The following is a 27,435-nucleotide window of genomic DNA, read 5'->3' as shown; positions in this document are numbered from 1 at the left end:
TGATCTTCATCCCTGTGTGTTGTTGCAGCCACCTTTATTCAAAAAAAACAACCCTAGGGTAATATCATTCTTGGTTCCACACACTCACAATGACCTTTGCAGCTGAAAGCTTTCTGGAGATTGTAGATAGGCCTGCTGCCTACAACATGACTTCAAATCACTGGCCAGGTGATGATGGGGCCTACGATAGATGTTCTAGTAACCGTCAAGAAGAAAAAGCTATATATAGTTGCATAAGAGATGTTCTACATATGGGTGGGAAACATGCCAGTCCCTGCTTTCGGTTCCTTCCTTAAAAACTAATTAGGTTTTCCCAGAGTTTTAGGTACAGCTGAACGTCTACTCTGAAGGCTACAAAACTAAACCAATATTGCTCCTGCAAAAAGTCAGTAGCTTCAGAAGGATCACTGTAAAGTAACTTGCCCAGCAGTTTAATGAGTTCTGTACAACTTAGGATATACTGAAATGTTGGGTATTTTTAAAGAGGCACGTCACAAATTTACGTTAGTCTTGAACCATATGGGTTTTTCTAGGTTTGCTTAAATCAGGGATGTGCTAATCCCAGCCTACAGCACTTTTCCGTCTGGCCTGTGGTACCTCCTCCTAGGCCCCTCCCTCTCTACAGCAGCATCCATTTCCTCTGCACTGGCAAGTCACTTGCCTCCTGGTCTCCCTCTCTTGCTCCTCAGACAAAGCAGTGGTTGCTGCAAGAAGGAGAGAATTTCCCAGGAGAGGCAGGCGCATGTGCAAGTTCAGAAGCCCAACCACAGAGCACAGCAGCTGAAGCAATGTAGGGCTCTTTGGAAAGATGCTCCAGTTGCTGTGCTCTGTGTGGTCAGGTCTCCGAGCTCGCTGGTGGTTTCTTGCTTTTGCTGAGGACAAGGAAGGCAACAGCCGCTGCAGACAGAATGAGACAGACACCGGGAACAAGGCAGGGAAAGTGAAGATGGTGTAGTTGAGTGAGCAGTCCCTGTATCTACTGCCACTACCGGTTGCTTCAGAAGTTCCAAGATTTTGCAAAGGCTTTGAGGAAGGGGAAACTTGATATGGGATGACAAAAGAAAAGTAGTGCTCTAACCACCACTGGCCTGTAGTCCTTGATGGGTCGTACCCAAGGGAACGTAGCCTCCAAAAGAAAAAAAAATGTTTCCCATCCCTGGCTTAAGTCAATTAGATCGATAACTGCTTAAAGTAGTCCAATATGAGCTTGGCATGTTTGGTATCCCAATCATGCAGTTGTAAAGCTCCTTTACACACAGTGATGTATTTCAGCAACATTTTCTCTCCCATCTCTCGAAAGTCCGGAGCTTTGTTCCGAGGGCTGCCGGGTTGCTCCCTGCTAGGTCCTGCCATTGTGCTTTGCCCTCCTTCCTTCTCTTCTCCACAGTACTTCAGCCCCCAGTAACACATTTCTCCGCAGTACATCATGGCCAGTAGATGGGTGTCGCTAAATACGCCTGCCAGAGCAGAGAGGAAAACAGCTGAAGTGGAGCACATTCCTGAAGAGGCAGAGACACTTCTCCATTGGGAGTACCCAGCCATCAGCCAAATCTACCCACAGCACCCTCTCGTCCCAGTGTCTTTGGAGAGAAACAGCCTGTTGCCAGTGCTATGTGCAGATTTGTGCGTGTACATAGCGGGTGCTCAAATCGCTTTACATTCTCTCAGTAACCTCACAGCTACTCCATACAGTAACCTCACAGCTAACCCATAAAGTATGCAAATATTAATCCAAATTATCAATAGGGAGTACTGAGGCTGAGATAATGGGTGGCTTAAGCTAGTTTGCATCTGAGATGAGATTTGATTTATCCCTACTTGTAGGTCATTTCCTTAACCATTAATTCTCCACAGTCAGAGTTAGCAAAGCACAGGTTAAAACTAAGGTTTTTTTTATAGAAAGCGTCATGAAGATTATGATCTCAAGCCAACTGCTGTAAGGGCGTTTTTGGTTACAACATTAAACCATATCTGAACTACTTTCTGGCTGCAACACTAAACCATGTCTGAACTCTCATGCTCCCACTTTGAACTAATCTGAATTATTCATTATGCTCAAACTTGGGGAACTCTGGTTGATATAAAAGCTATGATTTGTTCAAACAAGCAAGCATTAAACAGTGATTTTTGCTTGCTCTCAAGCAATATTTAAAGCTAAGCAGTGACCCCAGTTTTGGATGTACTAGGAAGCTAATTCAGACTGGGATGTTCCCAATTTAATCCTTGTGGCAGATGAGGGAAGTGGAGTGTACAAGCCAGAGTCTCATGCATGGAACACTAAACCATGGTTTAGCACTGTGTCAGAACCAAGCCCACAACAGCCTTATTGCTTCAGTGGGACCCCAGGGATGTTAAGAGGCCCACTGACCAAAAGCTCACAAATTACTCAAGGGTGATACAAATAATTTCCATGGGATAAAAACAATACGTTTATTGCCACATCAACTAGATACATTTGCTATTAGGACCATTTACTAAAGACAACAGACTGCTGGTTTTATATGGCCTTTACTCTTTCCCATTTGATTGCTTAGTCAACAGAAAATGCTTCCTTCCTACCTAACAACCACCTTGTAAGGTTGACAACAAAATAATCCAAATTATAGATGGAGAGCACTGAGACAGAGACAACAGGTGGCTTACGCTAGTTTATATCCAAGAAGCGATTTGACTTATGTTTCTTTTAAATAAATCGTTGGGGGTGGGGAGAGGAGAAAAAACAAGTATCATACAAAATATTTACCTTCATGGATTAATCTAGCCGCGTCTGTGTCCCGAGACGAGAATTCCTCACTGGGGTTACTAGAACATCTAAACTCGAGCATCTTCATCAAGTAATAGATTCCTTCATTAAGAAACTGAAAGAGAAAATTTAGGGATTGCATTTTATATATGTAGTCTCCAACTTCATTTCCCCATTTTGAAAGCATGTTCAACATTTTTAAAAAAAAAAAACTTGCCAACAGGAAGCTCAAAAAATGATTGTCTATACAACAAGCAGGACCATTTCCTGCCGTGAGAGCCGATGGGTGCAAATGAATTGCTTATCTTACACGACTACAGAACAAGGCAGACACAATAAGTTGCTGAACACCAAGCCAGACCATTGGTCCATCTAACTAAGCTTTATCTACACTGACTGGCAATAGCTCTATAGTGTCTCAGGGCTGGGAAAGGCCTTTGTCTACTAGGACTGAACCTGGGGCCTTTTGCATGGACCTTTCCCTACACTCAGGTAACCTTTCAAACCTCTCTTGTATGCTGAGAGAACAAGAGACAAATCCCCAACTGTAAAATAAATATGAGTGTGCTGGGCAATGAGTATATTTGCAGTACAATTAATGTGCACAAAAAGAATTAAGATGAACATAATTTTAATTCTTTTTGTGCACATTAATTGTACTGAATAAAAATTGTTATATGCCTTCAAGTTGATTACGACTTATGGCGACCTCATGAATCAGCGACCCCAGTTACAGGTATTGAATAAAAACAAATGTCTGTATGTCACCCAATGCACAATCTTCCTATTGTCATTTGTCCTCCTAGAATGCATGGAGCAGGTGTTGAGAAGATTGATCAGGGGTGATTTCATATTTTGACATCAGTGGTTAAAATCAGTGCAGTTTTGAAAGGTTCAGTCCTCTGTCTTGATTTGAAATGGCGTCAAACTGTATCCAAACACAGATGAAAACCTGCTCCTCAATCTCAAGAACCATCATGCAAAGTTTGTTTATATCTTTAGAGGGGTCCAAATGCATAGATAACAAACAACTACCCAAATATACATCAGATATAGTTATTTAAGCATTAATACCTCTAAAAGGCTCTGTTGGCTTATGTATGGGTGACTTTCAATGGATTTGGGAACCAGAGATTTTGCCATAGTTTAACAACAGTTAACTTAAAAAAAAAATCTCTACCATGGCTGGCCTTGGGCTTATCTCTCAGCTTCAGTATGTGAACAATATGAGTATTAGTTGGATGTTTGGGGGCAGATCTTTGTGCAGGTCTTCTCACCTGTGTTAGAATCCCTGATCTGTATTAACTTGGATGCATATTTGTATATGCAGATTAGCCCAGTGGATGGCTCATGGTGTACAACTGGTAACTGGCTTGCCCTGATCCACCATTTTGCATCTGGCTCTTTCACCCCCTCCACTACTATTCTGGACCTGGCTCTGGCCAATGGACATTAAGAAGGTATATTCCAAGAAGAGTGAAGTCTACCTATGCCACACAGCATTGATCATTCAAGCACTACAATGCCAAAGAAGTAGCTATATCTCTTCTGAATTAATGTTACTGCTCGCAAATCCTAGAATAGTAGAGTTGGAAGGGGCCTACAAGGCCATCGAGTCCAACCCCCTGCTCAATGCAGGAATCCAACTTAAAACATACCGACAGATGGCTGTCCAGGTGCCTCTTGAATGCCTCCAGTATTAGAGCCCACCACCTCATAGGGAATTGGTTCTACTGTTGTACTGTTCTAACAGTTAGGAAATTTTTCCTGATGTTCAGTTGAAATCTGGTTTCCTGAACTTGAGTCCATTATTCTGGGTCCTGCACTCTGGGATGATTGAGAAGAGATCCCATTCTTCATTGGTGTGACAACCTTTTAAGTACTTGAAGAGTGCTATCATACCTCTCCTCAATCTTCTCTTCTCCAGGCTAAACATGCTCAGTTCTTTCAGTTTCTTCTCATAGGGCTTTGTTTCCAGTCACGTGATCACCCTTTTTGCCCTCATCTGAACCTGTTCCAATTTGTCTACATCTTTCTTAAAGTGCAGTATCCAGAACTGGATGCAATACTCAAGATGAGGCCTAGCCAGTGCCAAATAGAGAGGGAACTAGTACTTCACACGATTTAGAAACTCTGCTTCTGTTATTGCAGCCTAAAATAGCATTTGCCTTTTTTGCAGCCACATTGTGCTGTTGGCTCATATTGTAAATCCTAGAATAGTAGCTTGTGATCAACAATTCCAAGAACCTTCTCAAATGTAGTATTGCTGAGCCACGTATTCCCCATCTTATAACTGTGCACTTGGTTTCTTTTTCCTAGGTGCAAAATGTTTGCACTTATTCCCATTAAATTTCATTCTGTTGTTTTCAGCCCAATGTCCAGCCTATCAAGATCATTTTGAATTTTGTTTCTGTCCTCCAGGGTATTAACTATCCCTCTCAATTTTGCATCATCTGCAAATCTGATGAGCATTTTGTGCACTTCCTCATCCAACTAATTGATAAACATATTGAAGAGCACTGGGCTCAGGACTGAGACCTAACTATTTGGTAAAAGACTAATCATAATGAGGCGTTCATATGAGATTTAAAGCAGCAATTCACAAAAATAGAACTTGATTTAAAATTGGATTTACAAAAAGGAGTCCATTCGATAGAATCTCTCAATGCCAGTTCTACAGTGGAAAATGGGGACTTCCGGGAAGTGGTGCTGGCTGGTGGTTGTCTCTGAGGGAGCTCTGCCTCAGAGGAAGCTTTTTTCAGGTTAAAAGCCAGCCAAGAGGAATCTTGGACTGGCTTAAATGTTCTCCAAGGTATAGGAGAACCGATCAGATCTTCCACAAGACTTCGTTGAGCTGTCGGCGGCTGGAATTGATCAGGAAATTCCTGAGATAAGAAGGCAAGCCGATCGGCTGAAGACGGAGTCAGGAATTCCACGCAAGCTGAACTGGAATAAAGCGAAGCGTTTTTTCTTCTCTCAAAAAAAAACGTTCTTAACCAGCGAGCCCACTTCTGCCTAAACCTTATCATTCGGCTTAAATTACTGCAATAAAAGGGATTTGTTTATGAATCAGCAATTGAGAAACCTGGGTGAGTCATACTTTTTCTCTTTTAAATATAATTAAGGAAGAAAGAAAATATAAACAACTTATATACTTTTTTTACGACAAAAAGCTGGCTTGAATTTGGACTTTTAAAGTTTAAAAACGGATGAGAGGTAATTATTATATTTTGGACTATTTTTCTCTTTGGACTATTTCTTGTTGGATGAATCCGCTGCTCGTATATGCTACTAATTGTTTAGTCTTGGCAACCAGAATTGTTTTGCATCCTTGGAAGCAGATGACTGTGTTGTGCTGGCTGGATTTCAATAATAGGCCTGGAATATTAACTCTTCTTTTTGGTGGAGGGAAAAAAAGAAAAGAAATAGACTGCCCCTAGGTTTTGAAACAGTGATTAATATTAGAAATTAAAGGCCTCTTTTTGAAAATGACAACTAAAAAAACAACCAAGGCCCAGGGGCGAAGAGGTTCTATTGATACACAGGAAGAGGATATACCCCCAGAAATGTTTCAAAAAATAATGGAAGGGATTAATGCTATAAAACAGGAAATGAAACAGGAAATGAAAACTGAATTGACAGATATAAAAGACTATATTAAAACACAAGTGGATGAGATTAAAGGGACAATTGGGCAAATAAAGGAAGATGCAAAAAATACTAAAGAAAAGGTACAAACCTTGGAGAATAGAACAGATATACTAAATCTGGAACTAGAAAAAAATTTGGACTATTTAGCTGTGACTGAAATGAGAAATAAAGAGCATTGTTTGAGATTCCGTGCAATCCCTGAGGAAACAGGTGAAGACATTAGAGATAAAATTGTTAATGCTTTAGTAAAATTTCTGGACTTGAATGAAGATAGGATGGAATTTGAAATAGACAAAGTTTATAGAATTAACTCCAGATATGCAACAATGAAAAAAATTCCAAGAGATGTGCTTGTTCATTTCGTAAAGAAGACGACCAGAGATATGGTTTTACAGCAACACTTTAAATATACCTTTAAAATTGATGGTAAGGAAATACTGGTGATGAAGGAAATTCCTATTAGACTTTTACGTAAGAGAAAAGAATATGCTTTCCTTACAGAAAAACTTAAGCAATGCAAAATTCAATTTAGGTGGGACGTTCCAGAAGGAGTGATTTTTACATTCAGACAACAGAAATACAGACTGAATACTGTTCAAAAAGCAAGGGACTTCTTGAGAAAAGCTTCAAAAGATATGGAAGAAGATAAACTCAAAGATATGGATATAGTTCCTGGGAAACAAAGTCAACAAGGATATGCAGAGGAGGGGAAGGAAGATGATGGATCAAAAGGAGCATCAGGCAAATTTTAAAATACACGCTTAATGATGGATTACAAATACCTAACTTGGAATATAAATGGAGCCAACACGGCGCAGAAGAGAAAGAAAGTGTTTCATTATTTGAAAAAATTAAAATTGGATATAATTTGTCTACAAGAAACTCATATTCAGAAGAAAGATTCCAAATATTTGATTTGTAAAAATTTGGGTGAAGAATTTATTTCAGCTGGACCAAAAAAAAAAAATGGAGTTGTTCTCTATATTAACCCACAATTGCTTCCTAAATTGGTATTATTGGACGATAGTGGTAGATTTGTGGGGGTTGAAATTACTTTACAAGGTACAAACATTTTGATAGTGGGTATTTATGCCCCCAATGAAGATAAAACAAGGTTTTATACAGGACTTATGGAAAAATTGTCAGAGTTTTCATATGAGCATTGGTGTGTCATGGGTGACTGGAATGGGGTAATCTCACCAAAAATTGATAGGCTTTCTGAAAAAAATATCAAAGAGACACAAGGTAAATTACCGAAGATTTGTTTTGAACTCATGGAACATTTAGAATTGGTGGATACCTGGAGATATATAAATGATAATGCAAAGGAATTTACTTATTTTTCAGAAAGACATAAAACATTTTCGAGGATTGATATGATTTGGATGTCAAAAATTTTAGCGAAGGATATTTTTAAAATGGATATATTACCAAAAACTTTTTCGGACCACAATCCTGTGATATTAACTTTAAAAAAAAAAAATCTTGGATTTAGATGGAGACTAAATGAATCTTTATTACAGAATGATAAAGTAGTACAAGAATGTAAGAAGAAATTAAAGGAGTTCTTTGAATATAATTTATATAAAGGAACAAGTGAAAATATTGTTTGGGATACTAGTAAGGCATTTATGAGGGGATACTTTATTAAATGTAATTCTGAATTAAAAAAAAAGAAACAACAGAAAATGCAATTAATTTTGGAAGAAATAAAACAAAAAGAGGAAGAATTGAAAAAGAATCCAGCTAAAGTTTCTATTGTAAATCAAATTAAAATGTTACAGAAGCAAGTATCAATGTTGACAGTTAGAGAAATTGAAAGGAAATTAAATTTTGCTAAACAAAGGACTTTTGAATTTGCAAATAAACCTGGGAAATGGTTAGCATATAAATTAAGAAAAGAACGTCAAAAAAATATTATTTTAAAGATACAAGAAGGAGATGAGACGCTGACAGATAATGTAAAAATCAAAAAGATTTTTCATCAATATTACTCAACATTGTATAAGTGTCAAGAAATTCCATCTGAAAAAATAGAAGAGTATTTATCTAAACAGAATTTGCCGAAAATTACAGATTTTCAGAGACAAGTTATTAATGGCCCTATTACGTCAAGAGAGATATCTGAAGCTATAAATAAAATTAAATTAGGAAAGGCGCCAGGACCAGATGGGCTATCTGCAATGTATTATAAATGTTTGGAGGAAAAACTCTTGCTACCCTTACAGTTTACAATGAATTCTATTTTGCAAGAGGGAAAGATACCGGATAGTTGGAAAAATGCTAATATAACATTAATACCTAAAGAGGACCAAGATTTAACTAAAACAAAAAATTATCGGCCAATATCTCTACTGAATAATGACTATAAAATTTTTACAATGATTTTGGCTGAAAGATTGAAAATAATATTGCAACAATTTATTCAGGAAGATCAATCAGGGTTTTTACCTAAAAGACAATTACGTGACAACGTCAGGAATGTTTTGAATGTGTTGGAATATTTAGAACAACGAAATGATAAACAAGCAGCTTTGATTTTTTTAGATGCTGAAAAAGCATTTGATAATTTGAATTGGAAATTTATGTTCCAGGTTTTGGAGCAAATGGATTTTGGAGACAACTTTATAAAATGGATCAGATCGATTTATACATCACAGAAGGCCCAGATAATTGTTAATGGAGACTTAACGGATTCATGTGAAATACAAAAGGGTACAAGACAGGGATGTCCATTATCTCCCCTTTTATTTATTCTGGTTTTAGAAGTGCTGCTTAGAGATATAAGGCAAGATAAAAGGATTTCGGGATTAAAAATAAAAAAAGAAGAATACAAATTGAGAGCATTTGCTGATGATTTGATAATTGTACTAGAAAACCCTTTGGAAGGAATTCATATATTGATGGACAAATTAAAAGAATTTGGACCGTTAGCAGGATTTAAGATCAACAATCAAAAAACAAAGATGTTGGTGAAAAATTTAACTTTAAGGGAACAGAAAGAGTTAATGGACAAGACAGATTTTACAATAGAAAAAAAGTTGAAATATCTAGGCATCATCATGACAAATAAAAACTCAAAGCTGTTTCATAATAATTACGAAAAATTATGGACAGAGATTAAGAAAGACTTGCTAAGATGGGATAAACTACAACTGTCATTAATGGGTAGAATATCTGTGATAAAAATGAATGTATTACCGAGAATGATGTTTTTGTTTCAAACAATACCTGTAATATCCTCTGATTTACCTTTTAAACAATGGCAAAAAGATATTTCTAAATTTGTATGGCAAGGAAAAAAACCAAGAGTTAAATTTAAATTACTTCAAGACGCTAAAGAAAGAGGAGGACTGGGATTACCAAATTTGAGACTTTATTTTGCTGCCTGCTGTTTAGTCTGGATAAAGGAATGGATCTTATTGAGGAATAAAAGACTATTGGATTTGGAGGGCCACAATCTGAAGTGGGGATGGCATGGATACCTATGGTATGACAAAGTAAAAGTAAACGTAGACTTTAACAATCATTTTATAAGACGTTCTCTGTTGAAAATATGGAATAGATACAAACCAAGGTTTTATTCGAAAATACCATTATGTGTCTCAAGTCAAGAAGCGTTTTATAGAAGAGAAATGTCTGGAAAAGAGAAATGGTTAACTTATCAAGAACTATTAGAAAATGTACATGGAGAATACACAATGAAAGAGAGAGAACAATTGATAAAGGAAGGATATAGTTTTCATTGGTTTGCCTATTTACAATTGTTAGAAAGATATAAAATGGACAAGAAAATGTATGGGTTTGAAATAAGTAAATCTGATTTTGAAATAGGTTTGTATACAAATGATGAAAACATAATTGCAAAAATGTATAAACTTTTATTGAAAATGGATATGGAGGAAGAACAAGTAAAAGAGTGCATGGTAAAGTGGGCAAAAAATTTTGGTCATAACATACAAATGGATCAATGGGAAAATATGTGGAAAAAAGGCTTGAAATTTACATTATGTTATAATCTTAAAGAAAATTTTTATAAAATGATGTACCGTTGGTACACGACTCCAGAAAAGCTGTCAAAAATGTATAGTAATGTCTCTAATGTTTGTTGGAAATGTAAACAACAAGAAGGATCTTTTTATCATATGTGGTGGTCATGTAAAAAGGCGAAATTATTCTGGGCACAGATAGGTAGGAAGATGCAAAAAATTTTAAAGATAAATATTCAGTCAAAACCAGAATTTTTTTTACTGGGTTTTATGGATAAACAAATAGAAAAGAAATATGGAAGAATATTATTATATATGATTACGGCAGCAAGATTATTATATGCACAAAAGTGGAAAATGGAATCAATACCAACAATGGAAGAATGGCTACTGAAATTAATGGACTTAGTAGAAATGGACAAATTGACGTGTTTACTTAGAGAAAAATCGACAGATACATTCCTTAAGGATTGGAAGCCTCTCTTAGACTTTTTGTCGAAAGATCAAAATAAAATGATGATACTGGGATTTGATGATTAATTAAGACAGCTTATGGAGAAAAGGGATTCTGTATGTACATATTAAGGGACAGGTTTGATGTATATTATATACTTATAGCTGATCTGTGACAAATCGGAAGTCAACCATTTTATTTTTATTTTTTGTTGTAGTATTGTTATGTTTTTTCTTATTTTGTTTTGTTTGTTTTTTGGAAAAATTTGAATAAAAACTATATAAAAAAAAAAATACAGTGGAAAATGGATAGCATGAACTTCCCCAACCCTCAGCTCCAGAGAGGCTCTGCAATGGGTGGATGGAATCACTATAGCAGAGAGTTCTAGTAATCGCATACGCTCTGCATCCCATCATACCAGGGCAATACCTCTCTAGTGGCCTAGGACCAAATGTGCAGTATCAACGTGATCCTAAATACCATGGGTTTTATTTACAGAAAGTTTACTGAAAGTCAGCTAACAGAGCAATCCCAACTAGCCAGGCAGCTGCACTGACAGTATCTCTTACAGCAGCTGCCAGCTTTCTTATGGGGATTTATTTATTTATTTGAAATATTTCTATCCCACCCTTCTACTCTACAGTAAGGCACTCAGGGCGACTCACAATAAAATCACACACTGTTAAAAACATTCAAATAGATAAAAATACATAAAATACAGTTAAGAAACCTAGGGGAGTGATATTCAAAGGGGGACTAAACAAGTAAAACCAAAAAGGGGAGAAAATAAAATCACTTTCAGGCTAAGCCTTCAGTCGTTTTTATTCACCCTTTTAAAGAAAGATTTACCTTTTTAAACAAATCAGTCTTCTCCATCAACCTCCCTTTCCTTCCTTTCATTGTGTGACAAAACATGTAGAGTAAGGCGCCTCTCCTCCAATAAAGGCATTCCAATAGTTCTACACCAAGGACTGTGAGTGGCTGGAAAACAAACAAACCCAAAGAGATTTGCATCGATTAAAATGCTTAAGACTTGAATAAAGGGGCAAACACAGCATTTATTGGACCTGTTGGTGAAGTGAGCTTTGGTTAAACAATAGTTTTTTTAAAGATGAATGTCTCCAATGGCATGAATCGTATCAGATTTTAAAGATGTATTCACACTTTACCCTGAGACTCAGAATCACAGGATACAAGAAGCCTGACTCTTTCTAATGAGCTTTTTTAGAGCTGCATATATTGAACAGAGCCAATTTCCTATTACAGCATTTATGCTGATTGGGTGCACAACTGAAACTCATCCACACCATCCCACAAATGATGCCTCAACTGTATTTTTCCTTTGCACTTCCTTCATAGTACAGTAGGGCCCCACTTTACGGCGCTTTGCTAATGCGGCGGTCTCAATTAGATGCAATTAGACTAAAGCCCCACTCATATTAGACTAAAGCCCCACTCATACGGTGCTTGTTCCACTTTTACAGCAGTTTTTGGGCGTCATGCGCCATTCTATTCAATGAGTTCAGCTTTTCAGCAGGGGTCCGGAACATAACCCAACATATGAGTGGGGCCCTACTGTATTATATCCAGGTGCCAGCATGCCAATTCCTGCCTTAAAAGGAGCTCTGTCAATTTTACTCGTACTATCAGAATCAGGTCGGTGACACAGAAGACTATTTTTATTGATATCGTTGCTGCAAATCGAATAAAATTTTGTTTTCACAAACAAAATATTTTCATAAATACCTTTTAGATGTGAACAGTCATTTGAGATTGCCTTTGTACTAACAAATATGGATGTGAAGGAACTTGCATGTCATCTAATTCATCTTCAGCAATTATTCAGCAATCAGTCTCCCTGCATTGGATTCCTTAGGCCAGGAAGACAGAAGCTGTGACTTTCCAGATGTTGCCAGACTACAACTCCCATCATCTCTGACAACTGGCCATTCTGGGTGGGGACTGATGGAGAGACACAGGTTCTCTATCTCTGTCAATACCATACAGCAAACAGGAAGTTATGGTGGAATGCCAGAACTCAATACCATACTAACATGGTGTGAGGTCTCTCCCTTTCAGCCATATTTGATGCCCCTTTCCTGAATTTACCTTTCATTTTTAAAAAAGGAAAAGGTCACTGGGCTTTTACTTTGGTGATATAAAGATAAGAGGGCAGGCTTGCTCCTATCCAGCTGGTTGCAATCCAAAGTACACTCATCCGTGATGAACTCTCACTATCTACAGTGGAATGCACCTCTTTTCCCTGGCCTTTGACACCTGAAACATGAGTTTTTAGGACCCACCCTATTTGGAGATTTTAGGTTGCTTTTAAATGGTTTCTAGTGGTATAATTTAAAATTGTAATCTGCCCTGGGACCTTTGGATGAAGAGCAAGTAATAAATGATAATAATGATAAATAATAACTTGCTTTTGAATAAAACGTACGTAGGACTTGTGCTGTAGGTAACACACATGCTCCTGCCTTCCAGTAATCTAGCCAATGAGTGGAAATGTATTGGGATAAAATAAGCAATGGTGCTTATTTTTAAAATATGAATACATTTTAGTTTATTAAAATGCAATCTTAAACCAACTCAATACCTTTAAATTATGTTAGGTTCCCTTTATTTAGATGCAGCTGATTCTGTGTTACTTTATCCCAACACTTCTTGTGAACATTTATCAGAAACCACCACAAAAGTTCTGACTTGAGGCCTGAGAACACTGAACTTTCCTAAATATAGTTATACTGGGGGTTGACAACCCATCACCCGCAGGTACCATGCTATCCGGAAGGCCTTCAGTGGCACCCCCAGCAGGTAGCCCAGAATCTGAGCTTTCACTTTTAAAAAAGTAAGTCTCTAACCCTCCTAGAAAGAAAGTTATGGAGCAAAACATGAAGGTACCCTTCTAAGTGATTTCTGTGAAATGAGCCAGCCTGGCTGCTCATTGTTATTAGCCAATGAATGAAGTCAGAGCTGTGACTAGTAATAACTTAGTTGTTTGGACTCCAGGCAATAGGAATCCTGGGGGTCATAAGAGTTCCTGCTTTGCCCTTCCTTTTAGTGCACTTTTTCTGAGTGCTCTTTGTGATGTTCCTATATTAATGTATATATGGTAAGTGTTGGTTGTTTAGAAGATACATGGTAAGTGGAGTGAAAGAGGGGGAGTGAATGGGCAGTAGAATGCGAGATGATTGGCTGAGTGTTTAAAATGGCTGAATGTATAAAAGGAAGAGTGAGAGTGGAATCTGGGGCGGGAGAAGAGAACTGAGTGGGTTGCTTGGTGGGGTTTAGAGAGTTGTTTACCAGGAGGGAGGTGGAGTTCGGATTAGTATTGAGTAAAACCATATGCTTATGTGCCTTAAGAAGAAATCTTGTTAATCTTGTTAGCTTTGTTATCTGTAATAAATACTTAATTTGGTTTACCAAAGGCCTGATCCTTGGCTGGGGTTTCACAGACCAGAAGGGAGGATAAGGTAATGACCAAGGCTGAAGGGGAACTGTAACAAATGGTGGCAGCGGTGAAGAGAATAACAATACCAGTATTCAGAGTCTCTGGGACGTTACTGGTGGTTGCCTAGCAGGGGGATCTGTTGAGATCTGTGCTAGAGCGGGGAGAGAAACCATAAGAGAGAGCGGTCCGGACTGGTGGAGTCCCTGGTGGTGCCTAGTGACAGGCAGTAACCACGAGCAGGTAGGAACCTGACAGGGAGAGCCAGGGAAGGAAGCCTCACATGTGGTGGCAGTAGCGGTGGGATACGAACAACAGAGAATCCAGATACGAATAAAGGAGACTACGTCACAGGTGTTGGCTGTAGCGGTGGTACGCATACTGGAGAATCCCTAATAGTTGTGTGGCAAACGGAAATAACAAAACAAGATTTCTTGTGAGAGTGACTGGCAAAGAGTGTGTGGCAAAGAGTGAGTGAACTCAAACACCATGGCTGAATACATAAAAATGAAAAGAGAGGAGCTGGTGGAGAAGTGCATAACATTCAATTTACCTCACGAGGGTAAAGGGGTAGATGAATTGAGGGTAGCACTTATAGGATTTGCAACTGCCCAGCAAAAACAACCTGTCAGGGAAGAGATCCCAGAAGGATACTTAAGCAATCCCACTTATATAGAGTATTTGAGAGAAAAGTTGAGGATGGAAACTGAGAAAATGAGGATGGAAGCTGATGGGAAGGAAAAACAGAGAGAGTTGGAAGCTGAGAGATTGAGGAGGGAGGCTGAGGAAAAAGACAAGCAGAGGGTCTTTGAAACAGCAGAAAAAGAAAAACAGAGGGAGTTGGAAATTGAGAGAATGAGATTGGGATTTGAGGAGAGGGAGAAGCAACGAACAGTGGATGCCGAATTACAAGTAGAAAAGTTAAAATTTGAAAGAGAGAAGTTTCATTCTGATGAAACAAGAAAGGACAGAGATGGAGCAAAAATAAAAATTACTCCAAAGGACTTTGCTGTCTATGAGCCTGGTCAAGATCCTCAAATTTACCTCAGCACCTTTGAAAAAGCAGCTCAGTTGTGGGGGCTACCTGAAGATAAATACATGCAGTATTTATCAAACCTGATTAAAGGGGAATTGGCTGAGGTATACCAATATTTCCCCTCAGACAGGCCCGTCACCTATGCTGAGTTTAAAGAAGCAGTCTACAAAAGATTCAGACTGGGGCCTGATTATTTTAGAAAGCTTTTCAGAAACTGCCAGATACAGACAGGGAGGTCTTTCGTGGAGCTGGGGGCAAAACTGATGGACATATTTGGGAAATGGCTGACAAGTGCAAAAGCTCAGTCTGTGGAGGAGGTGAAAAACCTCATGATATTGGATCAATTATACCATCAGTTACCACCAGAAATAAGGCTTCTGGTCAAAGACCGTTCCCCTACATCGGTGCAGGAGGCCGCAGAGATGGCGGATCACTTCGCCTCCAACAGAACTGGCTGGGTGGGGAAAACATCAAGAGATTTTAAACCCAGACCATATAACGCTGGAAGAAGGGATGTGGTACCACAGCGAGTGAGTCCTCCAGTAAAATCTGAAGGGCACAGGACACCCCAGAGTGGATCTGTGTACCCTAAAAGTGAGGAGAAATTATGCTACAAATGTGGTAGACCGGGGCACCTACGTTTTCAATGTGAGGTTGCCAACCCCATTAGTAATCCTGCTCAGACAAGGGCAGTAAAAATAGAACCAAAAGATTTAACCACAAAAAAGGTTCAGTTCTGCCAGATAAATTGGACAGAAGTAACAGCCCTTGATTCAAGTCTGAGAGAGGAAGTGAGTGTACAAGGGGCAAATTATTGGGCATTGCTTGATACTGGTGCCGCTCAGACATTACTGAGGCCAGATTTAATAAAATCTGAGGTAATATTACCTCAGGAAACTGTGACTATCCAAGGAGTGAGGGGTCAACCAGAAAGTTTGCCTGTGGCCCTGGTGGATATGACTTGGAGAGGCCGAGAGGGCCGATATAAAGTAGGCATTAATGCCCAGCAACAAGAACCAGTAATACTGGGAAGGGATGTAATGGGCGCCCAAGGAAAGATCTATGTAGTGACCAGACAGCAAATTGGCAGAGAAAAAGAAGCCATACTAAGGGGGGCTGAAACAAACAGGGTGGAATCTGTTAACCAGCCTCAGGTCACCATAGCAACCACTAGCAGGCGTGCTAAAGGAGACAAACGGTATCAAGTGGTCTCTGATAATGATGAGGCAGATCAATTCAGGGAAGAGCTACAAAAAGATATACCGTATATTCCGGCGTATAAGACGACTGGGCGTATAAGACGACCCCCAACTTTTCCAGTTAAAATATAGAGTTTGGGATATACTTGCCGTATAAGACTAACCCTGCTTATGACATGCAGGTACTTAGCAGGAAAACTGTCACTTATAAACTTATAAATATTAATATTTGGATTGTCCAGTTGTTTTGTTTTTGTGCCTAGGAATTACCACCAAAAACTGGGGAAAGATGTGAGAAATCTTTTTTTTAAAAGCAACATTAAATGCCTAGACTCTAGTTTCCAACACTACGGAGTATTTATTGATTGATTAAGAGAATTTATATCCTGCCCTTTTGTTGTTAAAAACAGAGCTCAGCACAGCTTACAAATATAGTAAAAACAATAAAAATACACAATCAGAGAAAAACAAGCCAAAATGTTAGGAAAAGGAGTCTTTCACACCACATGCTCAGTTCTAAATACTGTTGCAGCAAGTTTTACAACTTCCTCCAGTATTCCACTGGTGCAGGCACTCAGACATTCAAAGTACTGTATGTTTCTTAGGTTTTATAAAAGCAGAGCTTTGCTTAACTCAAAATTTCTTCTCCCTTTGATAACCACATCTACACAGGTTCCACCTCCATACTCAAAATGAAACTGAGCCTGGAAGTGTACAACAACCCCACACATACCTTGCTAATTCGATTATCAATGCCAGGATGTCTGTCTTATCGACCACTCTCCTGCTCCCCCCCCCACACACACACTCCGGGCATCATGAAAGACCCAGTCCTGGGCTCAGAAAGAAAATAAATATCTGGTCCTCTTCAAAGTATTGAGAAGCCTCTTGTTTTAATTGAAATAATAATTATAAATTCTTGTTCTTATCACTAATGGGAGTTAATTATCTTGCATATGCTGCTGTTGCTTCTATGGCTGTAACGGAGTGAGGTTAAAGATAAGTGAAATGCAAATAGGAAAAAAAAATACAGAAGGCAGTAACACTTTCCTAAATGTAATACCATACCAACCACAACAAGATTCCTATAAGGCAAAAAACTAAGCATCTCACAACCAGTCACGATTCCTAACCAAAAACCAAAAATATGATAAATGAAGAAATATTTATATAAGCATAACTATCAAATATATTTATTATTTACACAAACTGTAAAGATATTTATAGTGCAATCCTAAATTTATTTATTCAGAAGCAAGTCCCAGCGTATTCAATGGGGCTTACTCAAACAGGGACAGAAATGCAACCTCAAGTGATAAGCAACTTCATTCACACAAACCAAAATTCCGAATCATGCCACTTTACACTGTTTTGCAACTGTTTATACTTGTTTTTATGGTTATTGGATTTTAAATGGCTTTATTTCTTGTTGTGAGCTGCCTTGGTTTCCAACCCTACCTCACAGGGGTGTTGGAAAGACTCCATACACACACGCACACACTGCAGATGTATAAATACATACAGCCCATATAATAGTTTATTGTCAAACCAATTGGTCATTGCAGAAAAATCAGTATTAGTTTTTTAAAAATCAGTATTAAGTTTCCTACAGAATAAAAACTGCAATACCTAAGTAAGCCCTGCCTACTTGCTTTAAAATAGGACTGGGGGGGGGCAGAAAGAGAACACAAACACAATTCTTTTTTACATTCACTCCAAAGTCCCATTGATTTTCAGCACATTCATAATCATGTCTACTCAAAAGTAATTCCTACTGAATTCAATAGGATTTACTCTGGACATATGGGATTAGCAGTTTTTACCCCCAAAAGCAACTATTGGGAAGGTTTTCAAAACACTGCCCAGGATCTGACTCCTACACACAACAGGGGGGAAAACTGAAATGTATATACCTACCCAATTTATGAGATTTTCAGATAAACAGGAGGGGAAACCACCATTTTCTGGCCTCGCAATGAAGTTTTGCAGACACTGCCACCAAACAAACACTTCACTGATTGGCTGAAATCCTGAACGGGCGGGGTTAAAGCTACGAAGTGCTATACAGTAGTTTAAAAAAAGATTTAACTGGGGGGGTGGTGCCTGACGTTTTTATATATATCTCGAGAACCGCACCACCTAGAAACTTAATTTTTTTTTTAAATGAAAGCTGAGAATCCGGGCCACCTAAGGGGCTAGCCGGGCGCCGGGTGGCATGCTTAGAATCCGGGTAAAACCCGGCTATCCGGGCAATATGGCAACCCTAATATGACGACACCAGGCGTATAAGACGACCCCCCGACTTTGGAGAAGATTTTCCAGGGTTAAAAAGTCTTATACACCGGAATATACGGTAAGTTTGAAGCAGATAAAGGAACAAGCTCTGACCCAACAGATTCCTTTCACTGACAAACTGAGGAATCAAGTTGTGTGTGAGAATGGGATTTTATATAGACTGTGGATGCCTGCTGAGAGAAAGGATGAATGTGAACCAGTGAAGCAATTGATAGTACCTAGCAAATACAGAACCAGATTCAATGGCGTTTTGAAGGGCATGATCAGAAGCTATGTTCAAGATCACCCACAAGACTGGGATGAATGGTTGGGATGCTTCTTATTTGCATACAGAGAAGTCCCTCAGGAGTCAACAGGCTTCTCACCCTTTGAACTCATGTTCACTAGAAAAGTGAGGGGACCTTTGGAACTATTAAAAAATTCATGGGAAGGAACCCTGGGAGAGTACAAAACATCTGTAGTAGATTTTGTATTGGAATTCCGCAATAAATTAACATCAATGATGGAGGTGGTGGAAAAGAATTTGAGTCAAGCACAGGAGAAGCAACGTTACTGGTATGACAGAACAGCCAGGGAACGTGTGTATGATGTGGGAGATATGGTTATAGCGTTCATACCCAGGAAACATGACAAATTACAGGCTAACTGGGAAGGACCATATACCATCAGAGAAAGGCTTGACACAGTGACGTATGTAATTACCACAGACCAATTAAACAAAAGCAAAGTGGTTCATGTAAATATGTTGAAGCCTCACCATACCAGGGATGCACAGGTGTTGCAAGTTACCTTATTCCCTGAGGGAAGTGGGCCTGAACTACCAGATTTGGTACAGGAAAGCAAAGACAAAGGAGGGGTAGATCAAGTGGAATGGTCAGAGGAGGTGAAGGAGGAAGTAAAAGAGGAGATTCTGAGAGTTTTGAAAACCTATAGGAATCTCTTTAGCAACAAACCTGGCCGAACCAGTATAGTTATACATTCCATTGATACTGGAGATCATACCCCAATCAGATCTGTTCCGTACCGTGTGAATGGGAAAGTTTTGAATGAGATCAAAAAGGAGGAGGAAGATATGCTGGAATTAGGAGTGATCAGGGAATCCATCAGTCCCTGGGCCTCAAGTATTGTCCTGGTTCCGAAAAAAGATGGAACGACAAGGTTTTGCATTATCGGCTAATCAATAAAATTACTGTCCCAGATGCGTATCCTATGCCTAGGGTAGACGCAATGTTAGAGTTATTGGGGGCAGCAACCATTATCTCTACACTAGATCTCTGTAAAGGATTTTGGCAAATGGAACTAGACGAGCAATCCAGAGCCAAAACTGCCTTCAGTACACCAGATGGGTTATATGAGTTTGTGACCTTACCCATGGGACTAAGGAACTCACCAAGTTCATTTCAGAGGCTAATCAATACTGTGTTGCGAGGCATGTCAGATTTTGCAGTGGCCTATACCGATGACACGGCCATTTTTAGCAAGTCGGTGCCTGAACATGTCCAACACCTGACACCAGTATTGGAGGCCTTAAGAAAAGCAGGCCTCACAATAAAAGCTAAGAAATGCCAGTTTGGACTAAAGGAAGTAATCTATTTAGGACATAAGGTGGGGAGTGGGAAAATCACCCCCTTATGGAGCAAGGTGGAGGCAATACAAGCGTGGCCGATCCCCTTAACCAAAAAACAAGTAAGGGCATTTCTGGGTGTGGCTGGATTTTATAGGAAGTTTGTGAGAAATTTGGGGGAAATAGCAACCCCCTTGCATGAATTGACCAAGAAGAAGTGTTCTGAGCGTGTGGTATGGACGGATGAATGTCAGAAGGCTTTTGATCTACTGAAGCAAGCCTTGTGCCAAGGACCCATATTAATAGCACCAGACTATGAGAAACCATTCATCGTGGCTACAGATGCGTCGGACCTGGCGCTGGGAGTCGTCTTGCTACAGGAGAGAGAAGGCACCAGACATCCAGTGGCGTACTTGAGTCGCAAGCTGACGCCGAGGGAGAAAAACTATTCGTCGGTCCAGAAGGAGTGCCTAGCGGTCGTGTGGGGACTGAACAAGTTGCGCCCATACGTGTGGGGACGAAGATTTACAGTGACTACGGATCATCGGGCCTTGTTATGGTTGCCGACTATGAAAAACCATAACACTATGCTGCAGAGGTGGTCCTGGGCCCTACAGGACTATCAAGTGGACTTCCAGTTCATAAAAGGCAAGGACAATGTACTGGCCGATGGACTTTCCAGGCAAGTGGCTAGGACTGCAGTGACGTGACCAGACAGAGGAACAAAGAAAGACATTTTCCCCATAGAGACTTTTATTTGTTAACGCGACGTATAAATCCTGGAACAGGAATAATACTCTGCTGTTGTTTAAGGGGGGGGAAATGTGATGTTCCTATATTAATGTATATATGGTAAGTGTTGGTTGTTTAGAAGATACATGGTAAGTGGAGTGAAAGAGGGGGAGTGAATGGGCAGTAGAATGCGAGATGATTGGCTGAGTGTTTAAAATGGCTGAATGTATAAAAGGAAGAGTGAGAGTGGAATCTGGGGGGGGGACAAGAGAACTGAGTGGGTTGCTTGGTGGGGTTTAGAGAGTTGTTTACCAGGAGGGAGGTGGAGTTCGGATTAGTATTGAGTAAAACCATATGCTTATGTGCCTTAAGAAGAAATCTTGTTAATCTTGTTAGCTTTGTTATCTGTAATAAATACTTAATTTGGTTTACCAAAGGCCTGATCCTTGGCTGGGGTTTCACAGACCAGAAGGGAGGGTAAGGTAATGACCAAGACTGAAGGGGAACTGTAACAAATGGTGGCAGCGGTGAAGAGAATAACAATACCAGTATTCAGAGTCTCTGGGAATACTAGTATTGGGACGTTACTGGTGGTTGCCTAGCAGGGGGATCTGTTGAGATCTGTGCTAGAGCGGGGAGAGAAACCATAAGAGAGAGCGGTCCGGACTGGTGGAGTCCCTGGTGGTGCCTAGTGACAGGCAGTAACCACGAGCAGGTAGGAACCTGACAGGGAGAGCCAGGGAAGGAAGCCTCACACTCTTCCTTTCTGCCTAGCAACCAGGATGCATCTTTCTTGTGGTATGTTCACCTGAGACCGGGTAGTACCTGGAAGTTATTTTCTGCAAACACTACTCCCAATAAGTGTGGGTGCATGTGAAAAAAATCCCCCCAAGGGCAAATGTGAAAACACTGCAAAGAGGCTTAGGCCTGTCTCTTGTTGGACAGGAGATAAAGACCAGGGACCTATTAAGAATTCACTGTATAGTTACAGCATAATGGTAAACATGTCTACTCAGAAGTAAGTCTTTGTGTTTAATGGGGCTTATTTCCAGATAAGTGGGTTCAGAATGGCAGGTTAGGCTTTGGTTTAGGTTTGGCATTGGGAGGGAAACAGGCATCTTGTGCCTTTAATAGTTGTTAAAGCCACTTTTATGTACAAATAAATATTGATTTATTTATTTAGGTATTTATAAGCCACACTATCCATAAAGTGTGGCTTATAAATACCTAAATAAATAAATCAATAAATGGCAGCCAGAAATTCGACAGGTCAAGCCCTTTCAGAAGTTTCACCACAATTACTCTCTAATGTTGTATTATGCCACACCCCCATGGGAGCCATTTTGTGACTAGCACCTCCGTCACTCAAAATTTGAAATGTGCTCTCCACTACAAAAAGGTTGGCATCCACTGAAATGAGCTTCTCTCCCTGCATGTCAGCCATTTTGTGTTATGCCACTCCTCTACTGCAGCCATTTTGTGACTGATGCCCTTAGCACTCTCAGGGTTTGAGTGCAACCAGATACGAAGTCATTACATATTGCTCATGATAATACCACTGAGTGTTGCATGATGAAAAATTCACAACAAGGATAATGGGAACGTAAACTGAGTGACGTCACTAAAGGCATGAGAGCTTTTTTGCGCATTATACAAGAAATTTAAAAACGCATGAGCAATTGTGGCTTATCCTTAGTACTCACTTCTTCAGTTGTGCCACGTTCATTGATCAAGGCCTCTGGCTCTGAAAGTGTGTTGATTAGTTCCTCAACCTTCTGCAATGAGGACTCCTCTGGAAAGTCTTCATCAACAAGCTGGTTTTCCTCAAAATATGTGACATCCAGGACAGCCTTTAAGAAGGTGGAAGAATGACTAGTTCTGTAAACTGGAAACCGCTCAGTTGACAGCTCACCTAGTGAAGGTCAGCTATGAGTAGTCCTAAGCAAAGATGACTTTGCAGGAACCGGATTTAAAGCAAGTTTGTCTAACTGGCTGCTCCTGATGCAAAGATTTCTAAACCAGAAGTTTAAAACCACAGTGCAAGGGCTGTATTTACTAATGTCAACTTGTGAAAGTGTTTTCAGAGCTGTATCCTGCAATCCCCTTTTCAAGATCAGGATTATTATTATTATTTGATTTATATCCTGCCCTTCCTCCCAGCAGGAGTCCAGGGAAGCAAACAAAAGCACTAAAAACATTAAAACATCATAAAAACAAACTTTAAAACACATTAAAACAAAATATATTCAAAAAGTTACTTTAAAAAAAGCTATCAAAACATCTTCTAAGATTAAAAACATTTTTTAAAAAAGTTTATGAACATATTGAAAAGCAATTCCAACACAGATGCAGGCTGGGATAGGTCCCAACTTAAAAGGCGTGTTGAAAGAGGAAAGTCTTCCACAGGCGCCAAAAAGATAACAGAGATGGCGCCTGTCTAATATTTAAGGATGTTTAAGGATGGCATATTAGAATACACGAACAGGAAAAAAGGCTTCATTGATCATTTACAGGCCTTTACCCTCAAAGTTAACATAAATTTAGAATTATGCATCAGGTCTTTCAGGCTAGTGAGACCTGCTGGCACTTCAGAATTTAGAAATTAAGTGGATATTGATGTAACAGGCCTGCTGAACTTTTGCATTGACAGATGTGCTGAGGCAATTAATCAGGTCAGCTCAACAGCTTTAAGGCTGGTCTGGAAGGGACCAAAACTCAGTGATATAAGACATGTTCTAGAAGCAGAAGGTACCAAGTTCAAGTTTTGGTATTTCCAGATTGTTCAGGTACCAGGTATTGGGGAAAAACCCCTGAAATGCTACTGCCAGTCAGAGTGAGCAGTGCTGGGCTTGATGGACAAACAGCAGGTCCTGATGTAAGGCAAGTTCTTATGTCCCTGTTCTATGCTAGCACTATGCACTGGCAACTGTTGCTGTGGGTTTTTTTCCAGCCACTTATTGAAGTTATTCCACTCAGCTCTGGGAAAAGAAGTGTGAGCAAATCCAAGAATGGTGAAAGTCTGAAATTAAGCAATCTCATTATGGTTATGCAGCCATGTTAATCCCACTTATTTTTTAAAGTAAAAAATAAATTAAAAAACTAGAAAATATAAATGTTCTATTGTTCAAGCCACAGAACAATCAAGGCAGAAAATTGCATTTAATCTGATTTAATCAATGGGGTCACAAGTACAATCTCAAACCATTAAACTAATTTTAAGTCGTGTCACTGAAATTAGACAATAGCACTGCAGTCTGCAAATGCCATAATTCATAGGCTGTGCTGTCTGCTCCTTGTAACATACAAATCTAAATTTTATTCACAGTGCTGTTAACTTTAACTCCATTCCAGTTCAACACAATCACACATAAAGCATTTATTTTATACTGTGCTATGACTCTTTTGCCAAGATGTTATCTCTTGTTCTTTTAATACCAACCATACTATAGTTCATATACTACAAGTCACAAGTCTTTGGACTGTGATTGGAATTGCAATTTATGGAATTGAAAATTCATTATTGCACAGTACCTGTGTATAAAGTTGCAAGGGTTTGGACGGCATACAATCTTCTTCAGGTTTGTTACAAATGTCTGTCAGGCTTTCCAGTATAGCAGAAGCTTGTGATAAGAAAGCATCTGTTGATAAAGAGAAACTGAACTCATTAAAACAGAACAAATTAACTATGCAATCAATTTTGTTGTTATTAGGGTTGCCAGGTTCAAAGCCTGAGACTGATTCTGTATCTTTAGGAGAAGATAAAGTCAGCCAAGTGCAGGTGTTCTTGCAACCCTGTAATGGGAAAAACCACAAGGTGGAATTCTCCCTTCCCCCTGCACGTTTAAAGATACAAAAGACCTCTTGGTTGCCAGGCCCAGCCTCCAAGAGGTCTTTTGTATCTTTAAAAGTTGTGCAGGGGGGAGGGAGAATGCCACCTTGTGGTTTTTCCCATTACAGGGTTGCAAGAACGCCTGCACTTGGCTGACTTTATCTTCTCCTAAAGATACAGGATCAATCTCAGGCCTTGAACCTGGCAACCCTAGTTGTTATGTCCTTTCAAGTCGACTTAGACTTATGGCGACCCTATTAATCAGCGACCTCCAACAGCATCTGTTGTGAATCACCCTGTTCAGATCTTGTAAGTTCAGGTCTGTGGCTTCCTTTATGGAATCAATCCATCTCCTGTTTGCCCTTCCTCTTCTTCTACTCCCTTGTGTTTTTCCCAGCATTATTGTCTTTTCTAGTGAATCATGTCTTCTCAAGATGTGTCCAAAGTATGATAACCTCAGTTTCATTATTTTAGTTTCTAATGATAGTTCTGGTTTAATTTGTTCTAACACTCAATTATTTGTCTGTTTTGCAGTCCATGGTATGCGCAAAGCTCTCCTCCCACATTTCAAATGAGTTGATTTTTCTCTTATCCCGTTTTTTTCCACTGTCCAACTTTCACATCCATACATAGAGATCGGGAATATCATGGTCTGAATGATCTTGACTTTAGTGTTCAGTAATACATCTTTGCATTTGAGGACTTTTTCTAGTTCTCTCATAGCTGCCCTCCCCAGGTCTAGCCTTCTTCTGATTTCTTGACTATTGTCTCCATTTTGGTTAATGACTGTGCCGAGGCATTGATAATCCTTGACAAGTTCAATGTCCTCATTGTCAACTTTAAAGTTACATAAATCTTCTGTTGTCATTACTTTAGTCTTCTTGACGTTCAGCTGTAGTCCTGCTTTTGTGCTTTCCTCTTTAACTTTCATCAGCAATCAATATACAGCAGCATTTCCCCACGCATATCAGTGTGATATTACAATATCCAGAACCTCTGGAACATAAAGCTGTACACACTATGGCTGCTGCATGACCCAGACTCCTGGACAATGGGGAGCTCTGGTTGCAAGAGCTACACTCTTCCTGTGAAGACCAGGGAGCCGGTTACTTGGTGAATCCCCACTCCTGCACTAATGAACACAGAAGCATCAATGCATAAGGTGGGCTAATCTGTCTTCTGCTACTATATAATCAATAAGACATGTGCATCAATGCATGCAGTCATCTTAAACAAGACCAACAAACAACTAATAGTTATGAAATATTGCATAAATAAGCAAGCCCATCAACAATTACCTTCTCTACCTATAAAAATGGGATTAAGGAGTTGTAGCAACGATGAACTATGTGATGACTGAAAAAAAATGCTTTACAAATCAAGGGGAAGGGCGGTCACTCTATGGTAAAGTATCTGCTTGAGATGCAGAAGATCTTGTGTTCAATCCTTGCCATTTCCAGGTAGGTCTGGGAATGTGCCCTGCCTGAAACTGAAGAGCTGCTGCCAGTCAGGGTAAACAATACTGAGCAAGATGGACCAACAGTGTGACTCAGTATATGGCAGCCTCCTATGTTGCCGCCCTGGACTCCTCCCCGGAGGAAGGAAATGGACAGCCTTCAAGTTGATCCTGACTTATGGCGACCCTACGAATAGGCTTTTCATGGTAAGCAGTACTCAGAGGTGGTTTACCATTGCTTTCCTCTGATGCTGAGAGGCAGTGACTGGCCAAAGGTCACTTAGTGAGCTTCATGGCTGTGTGGGGATCCAAATCAAATAATAAATAAATAAATGTTCATACGTCTGCAATCCCATGCAGACCTACTCGCCAATAAGCCCTCTATTTTAAGCAGTGGGGCATGCTTCTGGTTTTTATTTATTTAATTTATACCCCACTCTTCCTCCCCAAGGAGCAGAGTGCGGCAAACACATCAACAAAGCAATTTTCAACAACAAAAAGAAAAGCATTCTAAAAACAGCTTACAACACTAGAAAAACACAACTGCAGTTAGAGATTTCCGGGTTGCCAGGAACAATCTCCTTCAGACATCAAATGCCTGGGTAAAAACAGGACTGTTTTCAGTTTCAGGGATGTTTCTCAAATACAATCGTAGGCACACGCTGCACAAATCATGCTGGGGATAAACCTAAAACCAAGGACCAGCCAATTCAGCTGAAAGGTGGGAGATTCAGGACAATAGGGAGTAAAAGGGACAAAGCTGGCCCCTCTTACCGGAGGGATCTCCCTCTTCGGTCAAACGCTGCAGTCTGCCTTTGAGCTTTGCAAGCGGCTGCTGCAGCTCGCCAACAAAACTCGGCTCGGCCATATGGAACGCAGGCTCAGCTTCAGCTCCAAGCTGCACGTGACCACTCCGCCTTTCCGTCACGTGTTATACGTCCGGCCACAAAGGAGGGGACAGAGGACAGCAGAAGGGTCACGACGCGGTGTCCCAAGGACTTAAGTGAAGGCGTTGCAGCCGCAAGAGATAGGA

At 39.8% G+C, this 27,435-nt stretch overlaps 1 protein-coding gene across 2 annotated transcripts; it reads right to left on the bottom strand.

Moving 5' to 3' along the window:
* Positions 1-27,435, bottom strand: RIMOC1 (RAB7A interacting MON1-CCZ1 complex subunit 1). Of its 2 annotated transcripts, XM_061617242.1 has the most exons (6): positions 27,177-27,427; positions 24,649-24,755; positions 22,821-22,967; positions 11,687-11,818; positions 2,744-2,858; positions 1-1,457 (listed from the first exon to the last, which is right to left on the bottom strand). In XM_061617242.1, exons 1-6 carry the CDS (start codon positions 27,268-27,270, stop codon positions 1,171-1,173), a joined length of 882 nt encoding a protein of 293 aa, XP_061473226.1. In that variant the 5' UTR covers positions 27,271-27,427; the 3' UTR covers positions 1-1,170. The 2 variants fall into 2 exon arrangements, with proteins under 2 accessions (XP_061473226.1, XP_061473229.1); XM_061617245.1 differs by lacking the exon at positions 11,687-11,818 and having other exon boundaries at positions 27,177-27,435.

This window comes from Rhineura floridana, chromosome 1, assembly GCF_030035675.1.
Source record: "Rhineura floridana isolate rRhiFlo1 chromosome 1, rRhiFlo1.hap2, whole genome shotgun sequence".
In the NCBI taxonomy this organism is placed as follows: Eukaryota; Metazoa; Chordata; class Lepidosauria; order Squamata; family Rhineuridae; genus Rhineura; species Rhineura floridana.
The sequence above is the reverse complement of the archived record's forward strand: the minus strand, read 5'-3'. Positions and strand labels throughout refer to the sequence as shown.